At 41.5% G+C, this 18,323-nt stretch overlaps 1 protein-coding gene across 1 annotated transcript in view; it reads right to left on the minus strand.

Moving 5' to 3' along the window:
* Positions 1-227: 227 nt before the first annotated feature.
* The window catches only part of CUBN (cubilin), a gene marked incomplete at both ends in the record, with an annotated part of 152,681 nt that continues 134,585 nt past the window's right edge, over positions 228-18,323 (minus strand). Inside the window, 9 exons of the mRNA XM_082329622.1 lie at positions 228-335; positions 741-976; positions 2,831-2,996; positions 4,125-4,306; positions 4,423-4,570; positions 5,230-5,438; positions 5,910-6,072; positions 6,946-7,151; positions 17,416-17,633. Coding sequence (XP_082185748.1) covers positions 228-335; positions 741-976; positions 2,831-2,996; positions 4,125-4,306; positions 4,423-4,570; positions 5,230-5,438; positions 5,910-6,072; positions 6,946-7,151; positions 17,416-17,633 — 1,636 coding nt within the window. The remainder of the gene's footprint in view (positions 336-740; positions 977-2,830; positions 2,997-4,124; positions 4,307-4,422; positions 4,571-5,229; positions 5,439-5,909; positions 6,073-6,945; positions 7,152-17,415; positions 17,634-18,323) is intronic.

Raw genomic sequence — 18,323 nt, forward strand, 5'->3', positions numbered from 1 at the left:
AGCATAACCTCATTTTCACAGTTGGGTAGATAATAGTTTATTTTCAGTACAATGGCAGATCACATTTTTTTGGCAGAACTCTAAATTCATAACGGCCACAATTACAGTCATTTTTAAAAGGCCTTACTTCAGTTGAAATTACCATAACCGGACTTCAAACTTATTTCATGATCAAAAGTCTCTTCAGTAGAGCAAGGAACGGCAATACATTTCTTCTAAACAGTGTTCTAGCTTGTCCAGCTTAACTGGAATCCTGATGGTAAAGTCACATATTCAGCATGGAATTTTATGTAGACTTGATGAGATGTAGCAGTAAATGGGGAGATGTTTGTATCCTAAAAGTAAAGACAAGAAAAATGAAAAGCTTTATAGAACACCAAGATCCTTTGGAAAAGCCAGTCAGAGAGTTAAAACTGAGGCACAAATCGGATCATAGTTTGGAAGGGACCTCAGGTCTGTGCTAGTTACTGCTTTTGCATTTCTCCCTCAGGGTATTACAAATATTTAAATCACAAATACAACTAAATACAGAGCAAAATAATAGCTTGACGATGCCTCCCACTAGATGTCACTGTAAGGTCTGCGCTGGAAGGCTCCTAAGCTGCCACACACACCTTCTGCCTTCACTTCCACTCATCTGTATGGAATTCATGCCAGAATTGGGGAAACAATCCTAAATACCAAACAGTAAAGATACATTTTAACTGCTTACAGGGTGACAGACAGCAGGGAATACATACCATCCCACAGTACGGCCCGGCCGGGGGAGAGCCTGCATCTGGCCCGTCGTACAGGATCAGATAGTTGCTATTGCAGTCCCCCGGGTCGTCGATGCTGAAGAAATCAAAGTTCACTGTGACAATTCGTCCCTTGGGCACGGTGATGGCCCACTCGCAGTCAGTGTTGTTGGGGTAAGTTGCAGGGTAGCTGGGACTAGCAAATGAGCCAGTGCTGCCGTATAATGTTCCTCCGCATCCTGGAAACAGACACTGCTGATTAGCTTAGAAGGCTTAGTTTCACAAGATCCTACACGAGGTAGTACATTAGTACAGTATTAGTAGTAGCACTGAAAAACAGAGAGATGCTGGGAGCTGGAACAATGAATGTGGATAAGAGCGTTATTCCAACAAGAGATAAAACTGAGGCTCTAGCTTCAGCAGCCTGAGAAGAATATGCAGTGGGCATTAGACCATCACTGGATATTAAAAATCAGAACTCCCCAAACTCTCAAACAGGAACCAAAGTCTTAAGTCTGTGCCTTGGTCAGTTCAGTTCCCGGCTACTCAACTAGAGACAAATTCTCTTTGGCTGTTCTTTGGAATGAAAAGTGAATCCTCATGCGATAGAAAAATACAGAGAACAACTCAGCGAAAATAGTCATATTAAGTAAGCTGCAGGTCATTTATACCAAAATTCAGTCTCCAACAATGGGCAGAAGCAGAAGCCCTGGGAGAAATGCAAATTTATAGAGTGAGAGTAAGCCTGTGCAGATCATGACCCAGATGACTCTCACAGTCTCCAAGAATTTTCAGCTCCCATCTCCCAGAGATGGCATCTTTGTGTTTTATAGTCTTTATCAGATGTCTTCCACAGACTTGTTCAGGTAGCCTTCGAATCCATGTAAATTTGTAGCATCCTATGGGAAGGGGCTCCGGAGGTTAACTGCATACTGTGTGAAGAACTGGCTTGTTTGGTTTGTTTTGAACCTGCCACCTCCTGGCTTTATCTGATGGCCTCTAGTTCTTCTATGGGAAAAGTCAGTGAACAGTTGATCACTCTTTATCATCCAATATCACTGACTTTTATAGACCTCAGTAGTTTCTCAGCCAGATGAAAAAGTCTCAGCGTACCTTGTACAGAAGCCATTTTTATGCTGAGCCCTTAGTTGTAGTGGATTCTTTGTAAGAGGAGGAGACCAGAACTGTGCACGTCATTCAATTTGTGTGTGAACTATGGATTTATACCGTGGCTGGCTGTTTGTTCTCCCTTCCTTTCCCAACAGTTCCTAGCATTGTGCTAGCCTACTTGACTATTAGTGAGCAGTAAGCTCTTGTTTTCATGGAACTATTTTACCCCCAAGATCTTGTTGCTGAGTACTAAAAGTCAACTCAGAGCCCGTATTTTTGTAAGTAAAGTTAGGATTGCCTTTTTTGCCCATGTTCTTCGTCAACACTTTCCAACACTGAACTTTTTATCTGCCTTTTCACCACCAGCCACTCAATACTCTAAGGTTATTCTGCAGTGCTTTTCAGCTGACCATGAGCTTTCCTACATCCAGTAACGTAGTGTCATGAACAAACTATTACACAGCTATTCACTGCCATTTCGTGAGCCATTTATGAATGTGTCTATGATATAGTCACTACACAGCATTATAGTTAGGTTATTTTCTTGGGGCAAATTTCAGCCCTCCTCAGGCTTAGCAGAGCCTAGATCCTAGGGCATATCACAACTGGGCTATTAATGGAGTGGGCTGAGTCACCACCACCGCCAGCACTCTGTGGATCCCAGGATAGATGTTCCTGGTATTTTCTGACCTCTCAGTGAAAGAGGCAGATCTTCGTCTTAAGTGGACTACATCCTCTGAGGTTGCTAAAGTCAACATTAGAGAGAGGGAATTGCTGCCATCACATAAAATGGATCTTGCCCCACTGGTCTTCAGGAACAACTGCCTCTCTCCAGTGACTGAACAGGGTGGACTGTGGGTGCTTGGGAACGTCTTAAGTGTTGATGAGGCAGGGCCCAAACTGAGCAGGCTGAATTCCACATTTCTGTATTTTCTCTCCATGTACAATTGCTAAGTGGCATTACTTTCTAATTACGGCCTTACCACTTGATGATGAAGTCCAAGTAATTTCATATCCATCATGAACCCCTGAAAAATCACTCTTGAAACGAAGGTAGACAACATGATTTTGGGGGAAGATGGGACTGGGCACAGTGTTTCCACAGAACTTGCCAAGTAGTGGTGATTGCACATCACTCCCATTTCTGACCTTCAAGGGACAGAAAAAAACATTGTCAACATTAAATCCCTGTGCCAGTTATACACCAGTGCCATTATGCAGTGATACAAGCACACCGCAAACTATGTAGTCACTTGCATGCATACTATAAGTGTCATTTTAATACTGTTATTTTTCCTACTGTATATTCTATATTCCTCTATAGAAGGAAAAAGAGCCCATTAACCGGTCTGTCTGACTTTTGTAAGTAATTGCACAGAACAAGTATCATCAGAAACAGGTAGCTAAATTTTATGGTGTGGTACATCTCCCAGCTGAAAAAATTACTTGACTAGTAATTGCAATTTGGCTTTTGCAATTCAAGACCATGTTTTTCTTTTCATAAGAAATGTTAATACTCCACATGAAAAGATTAATTCTTTACCCTGCAGACCACTCTTTTCCCTGGTCACATTAAGACACAGATCATATTACATAGCTCTGATTTAATCTGATGTTTTTTCTGAGCTCCAATAATGCAGGTGCTCAGATCCATTTCTTGAGACAATAAAGAGGATCTGAAAGGAGAACTAAATAATGATTCTGCCACAGACATGTGATTTTTGTCATCTGACCAGCAAATAGGGAAACCTTCAACACGCGTGAAAGGACAAGAGTGAGGATTGTGTAGGAAGATATGCTTTTTATTGACACAAAGTATCTTTTCAGGTATCCTACACTTGTTACTAGAGCTTTTTTTTTTTTTAAGAAAAAATGTTTTTTTCAGAAAAAAACATTCTTTTTAAGAAAAATATCAAGCAGATGGACTCTACTGCTGGAACGAAAGCACTCAGATTTATGGCTTTCTGTTCGTGCACAGATGTTAATATTGGATGAAAACTATCCCAGCTTGCTCAGTTAACTGGGTAACATCAACAAGAGCTAGGTAAAGATGAGTAAGCTGATAAGGAAACTATTTATTCATTGGTTTTGGACTTACTATAGTGTATGTTGTTTAACCTCTTACTATAACATCTGAGTACCTTTCACCATAGAAATGTAGCAATAAATTAGTCTCTAATGTCAGTTTAGCTCAGACTTGATCCAAGCTTATTAATATCCTTTGAATTCAGCAGATTTTGACACAGGCCCACAAAATATGTATACTTGCTTGAATACCTCTAGGAAATCATGTGAACACTGGATGCTCTCTTCCAAACTGAAAGCATGGAAAAAGAGAGAAATTGTGTGATTCAGGGGAGCCCGTAGAATGATAGAACAGTCCATATTATTGGGGTGATGACCAGGCCAGCCAGGGCTCTTCAGGTAACCAAACGGCTGGTTATACTCTCTGCTGCAACCTTGAGACAGAAAACCAGAAACATGTAAGCATTTCAGATCTCTGTATTGCTTTTCACTGCATGGGATAAAAAAAGAGAATGGTAGGTAGATTTTTTAGACATTTCTTCAAGCTTACCTGCAGCTTGGTAGGTAAATTTGACTCCATTATTAATCATATATTCATCTGATTTGAAAGTCACCATGGCAGTGCGATCATAAGAATAAAATTCAGGGACTGGAAAAGTTTCGGTGCCACAGAATCTATGGACTGATCCTTGGCTGTGCTGGAATTCAATACACGTCACAAGTTACTTAATGATATAATTCAGTTTTCTACTTACCGAATTTAAGGTGAATAAATCTCTCAACACTTTCTATACCAGGTATGCAGTCACATTTTAAAGTTCTCATGGAAATCACTTAATAATGTCTTAACATTTTATGTTCAATTATTATGAGAAGCAAATCAAATGTAAAAGGTATTTTCATGCTAAAATAAGAAACAATGAAAGAAGGTTTAGAATAATATAATACAAGGGACATAAACAGGTTTTTTTCTGGTGCTTTTTACAAACACTCTTCTTAGCATGAATATTCATTTTTATTATGGTTCTTGGGTGGGAGGAATTACGATTAATTTATGAAAATTTGCTGTTGGGCAGCATTTTCTGGGTGTTAAGTTTGGCACCTCTGTTACTTGGTGCAACTGTGAAAAATTGTGTCACTTACCAGGCCTAACTCCACGTGCGCATAGTGTGCTTCCATCAGGTCTGTGTACCAGTTAACGCACCTTAAGTGGGGCACAGCGCGTAATGCTTTGGATGTGCCCCTCGCACAGAATCAGCAATTAATCTATCAGCAAATGGTGGATTTCTCCTCTCTTTACAAAGCGTGAAGGGAGCTGAATGCGAATGGGGAATGGTATCAACTGTAAATTTCTTACTGTTGGCGAGTCCTGGAGCTCTAGGTAGTTCTGAGAACAGTCCTGGCTGGAATGGAGGTGGAAGGCCTCTACCACCACCCTGACCTGCTGCTGTGGAGGGGCATCAATGACCCAAGTACAGAGAGTAAATGGTGGATATTCATTTGGGAAGTTAGGGGACATGGCAGTCAGGGATGTAGAAGTTGCGTTATATATTCCTCCACACAGTCCTGTGTAAAACGGTAATAAATGCATCATAGAGTGAAAACCTTTCCAACTGGGGAAAAATATTTATTGAGCAAAACTACACCGGATAATATACTTTTGTATTTACCTGTGACTCTCTAGAAAAAAAAAAAAAAAGTAAACCACAAGTTTATGCAGTGTCACTGTATGTCATAAAATTCAGAGAAATGTTTGTTCCCTGTAATATCAGCGTCTTTGTTAACAGTCTGCGAGTGTCCCTGTTTTGCACTCTAGACTGACAGCCACCCCGCAACCTGGCAAGACCAAAGAGAATGGCACCGGGGTCCAGCAGTGCTGCTTTTCGCTTGCTTACAGATGCTGTGCTAAGGGCTGTCTGTGCCCCTTCCTGAGCCCTGTATCTAGAACAAATTCTGATGATTTAGTGTTTAAATACGTATTTCCACCAAAGAAAGAGTCACAACAATATATATGCATCCATATATATGTATACTTACGATCCACTGTGGCGTAGGTAGCATTGAAACCCTCCCTTTCCACAGAATTGTCTGTGATAAATTTCACAGTCAAGGAATTACGGGTAGAAAGAAAAGGAGCTGGCACTGTAGATCCACAGAATATGCCAACTAAATTGGCATTTTCATTATCTCCATCATAAATCTGGAAGAAGAAAAATATATAAGCCACTAACAGTTTAGGCACAACAAACAAATATATAGAAATAAAATTCTCTGACCCCTCCTGACATTACAATTTGTTTTACTTGAAAGCGCAGTAGGTGCTCTTGTGCTTTAACAGGATGTTCTTGATGACTATAATTATTCACTGCCCTATTAACTAATTCTGTTGGACAGTGTAAATCTCATTATGGAACATTCTGGTCCTGTCTCAGCAAATCTATCAAAAATTTATTCTATTTTAATTTGGCATTCTGGTTTCTTCTTTATATGTAATCTCAAAGTGCTTTTCGATGAGAAAGGTTGATTTTATTCACCAAAATGTAGAATTCATTCCTAGTTTGATTGAGCATCTCTAGTTCTCAACAGGATCTATAGCACTCCTTGGTGGATCTTGTTTAGCAGCATTCTGCTATCCTACGTTTTACATGCTCATCTCCAAGAAAATAGCTTTCACAGGTGAGCACTGAGCATCAAGACTTATTTATTCAAAATCTTTATAAATTAAAGTCCTTTCAAGCAATTGTGTATGATTGATAAATAATCTGCAAGCTTACTTTCACAGTGCTTGAGTTTTGTTTTGTTTCTATTCTGTGAAGTAAATACTCATTTATATAGGCAGTCTAAGACCAGAAGTGTGTCCCCATAACAATGTTAAAACTTTTATTGGTTTCCAAAAAGGCAGGATGTCATCTGGAGTCTTAATCTAACCCAAAGAAAAAAATGTAATTATATTAAGCAATTTAATTTCTTCATAAGACCATTTTCTATTAATTAAGTTTCAGCTTCATGGAGAGGATAATGGATTGTATCTCACTGATATTTTCTTGTTAAAATACGCAGCTGTCTTTCTTACTTTGACATAATCATATCGGCAAGCCTGAGCAGACTGTGCTTCAAGCACGAATGAAGTGAAGGTGAGGTTGATCAGTTTGTTTGCAGGTGCAGTTATTATCCATACACAGTCCAGGTTTTTCTCATATCTTCTGGTCGCATTGGAGACTGGAGAGCCAAAGCTATAAGCTGAATTTGTCAAGTAACCACCACAGCCATTCTGAGGTCCTGTTGAAGAAGCAGAAGCTTTTTAAAAGCAATTCCTGGCATTTATTTAAGCTTCAGATCTTTAATGTCAAGCCAGCAGCTCTTTCTGTGCTACAGCATTTTACCGTCCTGTCCCACAAGGACTACCCGAATGTTTAAAAGGCTTTCAACACAAACAGCGTTAGATAGGTACGAATCACAATTAGATTTGGTAGAGTGAATTAAGAAAGGCTCATGTCTTCTGTTGAATTTAAAGTCAGTACCCAGTTTGAAAATGTAGCAATAGGTTTTTAAAAGGGACCGTAAGAAGACAGAGGACAGAAATGAAATAGAAGAGTAGTTAGAAGGTCTGGTAATGCAATTCCTACCTGCTAGTAAGAGTACTGGGGCAGTAGGGGGCACTGGGTTGCTGACTTTGAAAGCCTAGTTAAACATGAAGTTGCTTATTTTGGCAACGCGACCTGGGTCTGGGGGGATTGAAGTTGGCAGCCTGGCACTGGGACCCAGCCTCACACTCGGGAATCTGGCTAAAAGGGACTTACTTCTGGAAGCGTTTGGCGTGGTGGGAACTTACAGCCCCTCCGAAGAGCAAGCTGCTTTTCATGTGGATCCCACCTACAGAGCTAAAAGTCCCTTACTGGAGTTACTCGCTGTGAAAACTTGAACACTATGAAGTTTTCAGTCACGTTGAAAGAATTTACTTTTGGAGAAAAGCAGTTATTAGAATATCAGAACTTTTATTGTGCCTAATTACAAACAAGCAAAAAATACAGACTATCTGACGGGACTTATTTTTTTTACTTTTTTTTTTTTTTATACTTTGATTTCCAGAGGCTGGACTGAGCTAGTAAATCTGATCAATTTGTTTACTTTATGCTTCCTTCCCCGGTCTCCATGGGGTTTCCTGGCCCCCTTATTTAATTCAGGAATACGAATGAAGTATGATTCATACTCTTGCTTTTGAGTCTAAGAGAGTTTTTGTAAACTGCACAGAGCAAAGCAGTGACTGCAAGCAGCCTGCTGCCTCCCACAGCAAATCCTTTTAGGAGAATTAGATAATAAATTAAGCTACAGCTGTGGCTAAGCAACACGAGCGGAGTCTCAGAATTTCATCTGCGTGTGTAAAATACGCCTGTCTGGCTGACAGGCAGTGACTTAACCTTGACACACTGATATATTTCCAGTCTTATAAAACTGCGCCCTACTCGAGCTACAGTATTACAAAAGATCACTCTGGTGAAAAATCAGCATCCGAGTATCAGGATTGCGTCGGTAACCCGGGGCTGGAGGCAGCCCCATCTTGCAAGACTGTAATGGTTAAACCAGAGTGACTACGCTAAATGTCATCCTGCTCTACTAACCAAAGCCGGAAAAACCCCACCCTAAAAAGAAGTCTGCTTAAAACCAAAATCTTAATAACATGAGATTTAAGCTTTTGCTATAGCTAAAAACGAACAGAAGAAATTCATTACAAACTGAAAGAGTCAGGAATTAATGGGCTCTAGTCCAGTTTTGTGGGCTGTTGATGAAGTCAGAAACTTGGAAAAGTGTTAGCGTTCATTCCAGTGCCACTGCAGAAGCCGAGAACAGTGGGGGAAATGCGAGCAATAAATCACACGTAGTCCAGGAAGGAGGAAAACGTCAGACAGGAGGGTGCCTGGGCCCTAAGAGGGCAGTTTCACTATGTTTTTCTCTGGGTTCACCCTTCTGCATGATTTACTCCATCCCCCTGGAATGACTCGTTGGAGCCGCTTCCCGCTCAGCATTTTGGACACCCTCCACTAAATATAATGGTAAGCATATGATGATGAGGCATAGATCATAGTCTGGCCACCCAGCCCTGCAATATCGGGTCTGGGGTGATTCGTGGGTCAGACACCTTGCAAAGCTCCTGTCACCCTTATCAGGGTTAGAGTTGCGGAGATGCCGGTCAGAGCATTGCAACAGCAATCAGGGAATTGCCACAGAGCCACGCAACAGGAAAGCGCTCAGTGCTGTTGGGTTGTCCTTTGTTTTGGATATCAAATGTCTGGACCTTTGGAATGGTGCACTTCACTGCTAGCTGTGCAGCTATAAAGACAGCTCAGATGACAAAAAATACAGATGTGGGTAAACTGTGTGTGTACAGCACATAAAATGGACCCGACAGAGAAACAGGGCAAATCCTCATTATCAGAAAATTAATTGTACCTAGTATAGCCAGTAATAGCATCTAAGGGGAGATAAATAGCTAAAAGTATGATTTACAGTTAATAAAGATGAGGTTTCATCATTAGCTTTCACAATGCTTAGCCTGCTCAGCCGGGGTTGAGTCACACGCTTACAGGGCAGTACGTTATAAAAACCAGCTAGACTGGGAGCCAAGCAGGTATCGAGCAGCCCTGCACCAGGCCAAATAAAGAGCAGCCCTTGCTGAAAAATCTGTCTGTCTTGGTGTTTTTCAGTACTAATCAACGTTACATCTGATTGCAGCCGCTAAAAGTCACAGAACAGTGAAGCTGTGTAGATCTAGGGAACGCCCACAAGTAAATGAAGAACCAGCTGCTTAACAGGAGGGAACTCGGGCTAACAGAAACACCATGGCACTGCGTTTTAGCCAGGACACAACTCATCGTTTCAAAAATCAGCACCACTTCTGAAGAGAAGGCCAAACAGTAGCCATCCAGCCTGCCAGTGATCATTGATGGAATGATATTTATCGTTGGCTAACACAGCCAGAAATAACTGTAGCTAAAATTCCAGCAAAATGTGGGACTAAGAAGTCTCTTAATTTGTAGAATAGCCTCCTAGATATTAAAAGCTGAACTTGATAAAAAGAATGAGAAAAGTACCTTATAGAACAATTTGCGTGTGGGCAGATGGATTGACTACATGGCTTACTGTGTTGTTTCAGTCTCTGGGTTCTTATTTAAAATAAAAAACATACGGTCATCATAAATCAGATTGCAATCTTGTCCTCCTCATAAACAGCTTGCCAGAGAACACAAATTATCAGAAGAACTAGGGCACACACTGTCATCGCTAATTGCTTTTGGTGGGGAGCATTAATGAAAGTAAAAGGCTGAAGGACCATTCAGAAAAGAAGGAATTGAAGGTTCCCTATGGCAAATAAAAATAATTACAGCAGAGAGCAAGCACATGTTTCTCTGTTAAGAGTTACCTCCTCTAGATATGGAACGAAGATGAAGATGAATCTTTGAAGCTGCCTGCCTTTGAAGCACAGCCAGGGGTAAGGTTCATTTATACAGGTATGGATGCTATGAAAGAAAGCCTGCTGAACAGTTTTAAATCTATCAGAAACTGCTAAACCAATGACATTTCAAAACACAACAAACTAACTTTGCTGCCCTTCCCTTCTCACTAACTGAGCACCACAAACGTCTACTAGAAGGCAGCAAAGTTCAAAGAACTGTTCTAATTCTGCTTGAACGGTAATGAAAATCATCTCCCAGATTTCTGAACCACATTTGGTCTCGCCTAGAAGCGCTCCTGGGAACTCTAGCTTTCTTTCTGACCTGAACTAAAAATCAGAATAAGCAAAGATTAACTCTGCCAAGCCTACCGCTTCTTTCCTGAGGGGCCTTATTTCCAGTGCAGAGGAGTGGCTGCACTCGTTGTGGCTGCAATAATTCTCTCACAGCTTGTTTGGATCATGGCTTCAGACAGTAAGGCTCAGAAAGACACAGGGCTGGAGAGAGGAATCGTACTGTTGTAGTTTGTCTCATGGCTGATACTGAAGGTCGGTAAACCTCCACGAGCTGAGCTGTAGAAGTCAGTTCCCGTGTTTGGCCATCACTGTACAGACATCGTGACTGCCGCGGCAGCAGGACCTGGCAGCAGCGCCCGCCCCGACCACAGGGGCTGCAAAGTTTCAGGAGGAGACTTCGGAAAGCATGGGACTCTTTTTAGTCCTCAGTCTTGCCTTTACACAGAAGGGGGTTTGGACTGGTTTGATGGCCTGGCAATGGTTCCAGCAGTGTCATTTAGGAGTGTAAAGCCCCAGTCTCCCGCTTTAGCAGAATTTCACAAATGCAGTCAGACAAAGTTTGTATTCTTAAGTTTTTAGACTATTGGCTGATCCCATACATAACAGTGCAGACATGCTCTGTGCCAAGCCTGCCCTCGTTCTGCAGAACTGTAACGTACGTACCATCCTATGCGTCTCCTCGATGCTTGTCTGAGAGACCAGAGGCAAACATGCAGTCCGGCCTCAACCTAATACTTTCTAACAGGGCATTAGCGTACTTGTTGGCATCACAGCCGCCCAGGCCTTTGCAGCTCTCTCTGGCGATGTGAGGCAGAAGTGTCTCCCCCGCCTTTGTACGCACCCGAGTACAGATCTTCACCTGAAGCAGTCATGGACTTCAGTGAAGCTAAGACAATTCATGCCAGCAGTTTGCCCACAGCTGTGTGAAGTGCCTTTAATCTGAATATCCCCTTGGCTTTTAACTGTTTAGTCACCTACAAAGTTATGTTTAATCACTGCTTCTGAAAATTATTTTTCACCTCATTTTTTCAGATCAGTCAGAAATTTCTTACTTAAAAGTCTACCACTTTTCTTGTCTGTCCAGTTTGAGTATGCAAACCACTTCTATTTATTTGCTTTGGGAGAAGAAATGTCACAGACATTAAATAACAGACATTTCTGAGAGACATTTGTAGACTATCCCTTAGCTCAACAGTGGTATTCTTTTCAGACATATTGAAGAGATGTATTTCAACACTGCAAATGCTTTCTAAATTTAGTCAGATTTCAAGCTGATGCATATTTTTATATTTGAGCCCCAAAATACATTTAGAAACAGTCCAGGAATTGTGACTTATGAACATAAATTCTGAGTTTGTTACGGATGTTTTTATTTTCATGGACTATAATAAGATCAAGAAAAGATATTATTAGTCACGATTTAGTCATTATTTTAACAGATTAAGCTAATCATAGTTAAGCCATGACAATGTAATGAATCTGAAATGTGTAATATTAATGTGTTATATATTTGGTACAAAATTGTGTGAACCAAAAGCCCAAAGAAATTTTTGCAAGAAGACTTGTGAGTTTCAAGCAATTTGCGTCTCAGCTAGACCCTCTGCCGCACCAGGCTCTAAGTCCAGGTTGGATATCTTGAGATGCACCCCTGGAAACCGGTCCTGACAGGCTGTGAAATCTCTGCCAGGCACTGCTGCTTTTCCAAAGGCACGAGAAAAACGCAACAGCATTCACATGCCGCAGTCAAGGACACGTTCTTCTAAGATTTTTTTGTTGGAGGGAGAAAAAATTTGCAGGAAAGCTGAGATTCAGCTGTGCTGAGTCCTTTCCCACCTAACAGGCCCTAACTGCTGTTGTCAGTGCAGGTGCCTGGTGCCACCTACAGCAGGTGCTAACAGTTTTTACATAAATCAGTGCAATGAATCACTGCTGGTGGTGTAAGCATTGAAAGGAATGACTCACAAAAGAACACCTAACCCTGACCTATGCAATAGAATAACCAACCAATATTTTACACCTTATATTGCCCATTCAGAACTGGGCTTTTTTCAGCAATTCTGAACAATCCAAAAAAACTCGGCAGCAACTGTGCACGCTGAGCACTGCTGAAAATCTGCACCTAGAAACTGAATATAGAGTGAGCCAAGATTTCAGTTTGCAGGGCGGAAATGAACTTAGAGCTATATTAAGCAAATTTTTTTGTTGATAAAATAAAATAGCATAAAAATGCTGTGAAAATTCTACTGGATCCATTTTTTAAAAGTACACTTTAATTTCATTAGGGGCGAGCATTACAGTAACCCCATTAGTTATAGACACAGTGTATTGTATTCCAAACAGGAAACAAGTAATTCAATACACAGCTAATAGAATCAGGGAAGACAGATACCTCCGGGTGATTTATCAGGTAAGTTACGGATCATTTTGTCAGGAAGAAAAGCATAGAGATTATCATCTATTTCTATGATATGCATACTACATTGTTTATGTAAATTATCTATTAAGGCATTTTTCTGATATATCAGAGAAGATTCCTTTTTCCAACTCTTTTTCTTCTAAACTCTACTCGCTTATGATTTTTTTTTCCTGTGTAAAAGGACTAATATTCATTCAATAGAAATGCTCATTTGAATAAAAGGATGGAGGGATCCTTGAGGGAAAAACTGGACAAACTGAGGACAATGCAGAGGACAGGGTGTTTAAGGACTTCACATTCCAACAGTCTAATGGTTGCCAAAGGTTTTGGAGGCATTTCTTCTGCCTTAGAGCCTACATCACTAATTTTCTCATTGTTGCACCCTATTCTTCTTGCCTGACTATATCCATCTGGTTTTCCTTGTCTTGTGTTTAAATCATAATCTCTTTGTGGCAGCAGATTGTTGCTTTATTCTGCCTGTGCAGTGCCCAGTGCGGTGGAATCACGGCCCATGAGCTTGTAAGCCCCAAGGTAATGCAAACAAAGAATGACATTGGCATTAATACAGTACACCGTACGGCTCTTTCACAAAGTATAAAAAAGGGGAGGGGAAAGAGCTGGCTACAGCTTGAAGTTGAGCAGGATTTAGGGCTGTAGATAAAAAGCAGGCAGTCTTCCTGCCCTCCTCCATCCCACCTTCCCCACTGTCCCAGCTCCGTTTCAGTTTTGCCTGTATTGTATGAAGCAAGCTCAGGAAGAGCTTTCTGACTCAACCCACTTATCTAACCACGTGTAACGCTTTTTGCTTCTTGTAAATTCAACGTGGCTTCCTCAGACAGCCCTCATGAGCGGAGCCGCCTTTCATTTCTGAAATGAAATAGACCCTTCTCCAATGGTTTAGAATGTGATATATTTTTCATTACCGAGACAATGGGGCTATGTACGCGAGCACAGAAAGCTGCCAAATGAAAATGATGTGCTGTTAATAAGGTCACAGCTACATCTCCTGACAGGGGTTGCTGGCTCCTTAAAAATAAGAAAAAACCCAACCCTTATGTCTTCTCAGCCTTTGTATCATGAGCCTCGGAGGGATCACAGATTGGGGTGAGAGGGTCACCCCACTGCTGGATGGGAATAGGCAGAAGCTCCGTTTATCACCAAAGCACGACATCCCTGCTGTCACAGCAGGGGAGGCAGAGGTATGTGCAGGCTCCGTCCCTGCCAGCCAGGGTCAGCTGAAAAGCCCAGGTCTCCCCTTAGAGCTGGAGAGATAATCAGGAGATCTTTGGCCGAGTCACAAGCTCAGTACACGCACACCTCGTTCTTTGGGGAGAGATCTTAGCTTTCCTTCCTTCACAGAGACATCTCATGTAACCAAATGCCTTAAGCTGATATTGATTTATTTCTTCTCATCCTTTTATTGATTGCCTAGGGGAGCACACACACACTCTGGAAAGGAGGTATAATTCTCATTTTACAGACTGAAAACAAAGGCAGAAAAAAAGGTCAGTGGTAACTAAGGTAAGAGGAGTCTTTCTTTCCACAAATCTAACACTTGGAGCAGGCTGGGATCCTCCCGTCAGCCCAGTTCACCAGCTTAGCCTGAGAGCATGTCCAGTGATTCCAAAAATGAGGCCAATAACTGTCCAAACCTAGCAGCAGAGACAGTGAAATTATAAACCCTCTGAACTGCACCGACAAGGGCCATGTGTTCCCCTGCCTTAAATGCACCGTAACACAGAGCTGATTATGACAAAGAATGCTGCTTGTGAAATGTGCACTTAATGTTAGATTGCACAGCGTTCGGAGTAGCATGGTGAAAGAAAAGATATTTGACAAAAAAGGTGAAATTGCTGTACTGTCAAATTAATACTGTTTCATACTTTCTGTTAGTCTCCCTTTTCTGACTAGTGGGGGGACCTTAAATATTCTAGTGGGTGCAGGATCAGTGATGTAAAAAAATTCTTTTAATGAGAGCATGGTTTTTCTACAGAAATTTCAGGGTTTAACTCTTTGAATGCCTGGTTACTGTCAGTCTTGCTAGGCTTCTGTGAGTTTCCTACTTCATCTTCTCTCTTCCCTCCCACCACAATGATTATCAGATGGACTCCCTACTAATAAAATTCACAGGAGAGCAGGAATGCGTAACCCTGGATTTTGGCGGTACCCCTGAGAGAAGCCTGATCAGGAAAGAAATGGGAAGAGCTTGTAAGGAAAGGAAATAGTTTAGTTTGCTACAAACGACCGTACTGTTTCTGCTCGCTTCTTTCCAATACATAATCAGGGGCACTCACAACATTAAACAGAGAGCAATAATTACGTTATCCAGTTGTGCTTCCCTAGGGTAACTACAGAATAATGTGCTCATTGTCATCCAACAGAGAATGAGGCTTCTTGTTTCTCTACAGATACCACCTTCCTTATCCAAGAGATTTATCATTATTAATTGTCATCTGATTGCATTTGTACTCTTACAAAACCACATGGGTTTTATCTTTTGACAGACATGAGGGAGCTTCTCTAAAGCACCATTTAGAATAACAGGCTTCAGATCTTCATGGTTTTATTCTCTTTCATTTGAAGCGGGATCTCAGACCTCATAGTACAAAGATGTGTCACAGATTTTCCTGGCTTTATTTTTGAGACAAGTAAAACTGGAAACATTTATAGGACTGTGACTCATGTTTTCCTTTTATAATATACTTTTCTGCTTTTTGGCCATTCTGTACTAGCATGGGACTGTCAGAATCCTTCCTAACGGCTGTGTGGGTTAGTCCCTGTGGCTTGCTTCCCACAGTGGAGAAAGAAGACCTACCATTAAGCATCTCACCACCATGGGCTCTTCATCACACAACCCACATCTCCGTATGGCCATGTTTTCCAACTTGCAACTCCACTGCTCCTGAGTAACTCCTGCAACATCACAACCTCCCTTTCCTTGGGAGGCTGCAGAAATGTCCCTCCAAAAATTAGCCTAATGGATGTCAAAGTTTATTCATAAAAGGCTTCTCCTCACTCTAGGAAATAATCAGGCTTAGTACTGACTCGAAGAGCTTGGCTTGTGTTCTGTTGTGTGCTTAAGCAGAATCTCTGACAAGTTGCACAGATAAATCTAAAGTTAGTGGCTAAAAAAATTGACTACAGGCCAACAGGAAGAGCAAGAGCTTGGGGAGTTCCTGATGATCTCACCCTGGAAACACAAACCCAGGCTGCAGGGGATCTCTGACAACTGATGCCTAACAGTTTAAAGACAGCAACACGTGAGGCAACATTATGTTACTTGAAATAACAGTCCACAAGAGTGGTCTTAAAAGATTCTTGTAGCAATTACTTAGAGTGAAGCAAAGAAAGAGTTAATAATAGTAAAAACCATGAGGTTCTGTGGGAATGTTTTTCTTGGCAAAGCCTGTAGAACCAGTTATTTTCCTTATCTGTAAATACTTTCTCAGACTATCAAATGAGAAAGTCACTGGCTAGGGGTTGGGAGGGGATTCAATGACTCAGCAGAAGACTATGTTTGTTCTGCCACAAAGGCCTTTCATTCTGATCTGTCTGAGTGCCAGCTTTGTAAACTGGACAATTACTTCTTTCTAGATCACAAAAGCATTGAGTTAATTACACAGGAAACTAGTAGCAAAGACATGAAATCAACTTACATGTAATAATCATTTGTTGCTTATCATCCCTGAACAATTCAGATGTTGTTATAAGAAGGTAAAAAATTCCTTTTACACCTTGATCTTAAAAATAGGTTACTGGGCTTAAATCTTTTTTTAAGGCAATAATCAGGCTTTGCCCCTGAGTGTTGTGTCCATCAAAATATTTAACATCCGTTGCCTTCTTACTATGATCCCCATCTATGTTATGGCCAGCTAACCAGATTGATCCCCAAAAGCAGTAGAGATCAGCACAGTGGTGCCTGGGGGGGAACCCCAATCTTAACTGAACTTAACACTCCAGTTTTTAAAAAGGTGTGAGGTGAACTGCAAGGAAATGGAAATTGAGGATAGAGGGAAAGGAGACATCTTCAGCACACCACCAACCTTTGACTACAGAAGAATGAGAGTTCTCAGGGATTGCCAGATTTCCTCCAAAAGAGAGGCCCTTGGGTGCTGCTAAGCCTTCAGTCACCCAAGAACTGTCTATGCCCTCAGAGAGGCAGGAAAAGGTTAGCAAAGAATAAAAGAAATCAGTTCAGAACCAGGGCTGGAATGCGGGGATCCCATAAGCCTAGTATTTAGCTTAGTTCACTCAATTTTTACAAAATCAGAAACATTCTTCTGCTTCCAGCACCCCTAGTGAATGAGACCATAACCGCTCCTCACCAATGGAAATTACTTACCAGCAGATTCTTGGGGTTATGAGTCTGATAATACTCTTACCTAAGGTCTCCCTGAAAGATGCTTTCCATCCCCTGTCAGCTCCAAAGAAGTCAGTGTTAAACACCAGGAACAAGTTATTACTGGAGCTCTTAATATTCGGAGGCAGTTCTGAGCCACAGAATTTCCCGAGGAGAGGAGCGTGGGTGTCTGAGCCGTCGTATACAGCCACATAATCTTTGTAGCAGGAGGGAGATATTTCAAGCTGGAAGCTGTTGAATCTGTAAAATACACTTGGAGCTTTAGGTATCACATTTTCATTTCTATTCCTGTGTTAGGTGTGTTTTTAGTGCCTGAGGAAAGGTCCAAGCAATAGCAACAGCCAAAGCCATACACAGACAGATACCACAAAACATTTCTCTTCAGGAACAAGCAAGCAGAACCATTAACTGCATGGCAAAACGCTCCAGCCAGCCAGTCTCAAAGAAATAGCGACCCTCAGCCACTGGGCCTCTGGCAAGGCAAGCTGTCAGCACACCTCGGCTTTCTGTGAAGCAGCAGATCTCCCCTGTGCAAACACACCCTCTCTCACTTCTGCAAATTGCTCAGCCTGCAATTTCCTTGGGCACAGGAGGGGCATATAAAATGCAGGCTCAGAGTGCAGCCCAGCTAGGTCTTCCACTTAGCTGGGAAATGTTCTCTTAATTCTCAATCAGCATATATATGACAGAAGAATGCACCTGTCTCTTAATTTCTCAGTGGCAAGATTTTGTGGCAGCCATATCCCTCTTTTAGGCAGGACAGCATACACCCAGAAGCATACTCTTTCTGGGTGGGTATTATTCCTTGGTCTGTAAACTGAGTACCAGCCTTCTAAAAGATTTTTTTTTTCCTTATATCAACTCACAGGAGTCTTATAACTCCTCAAAGGCTGACAGAATTTAACAAAAAGCATGAGCTGCATTTTTACA

This window comes from Platalea leucorodia (genome assembly GCF_965183815.1).
Source record: "Platalea leucorodia genome assembly, chromosome: 1".
Classification (NCBI taxonomy): Eukaryota; Metazoa; Chordata; class Aves; order Pelecaniformes; family Threskiornithidae; genus Platalea; species Platalea leucorodia.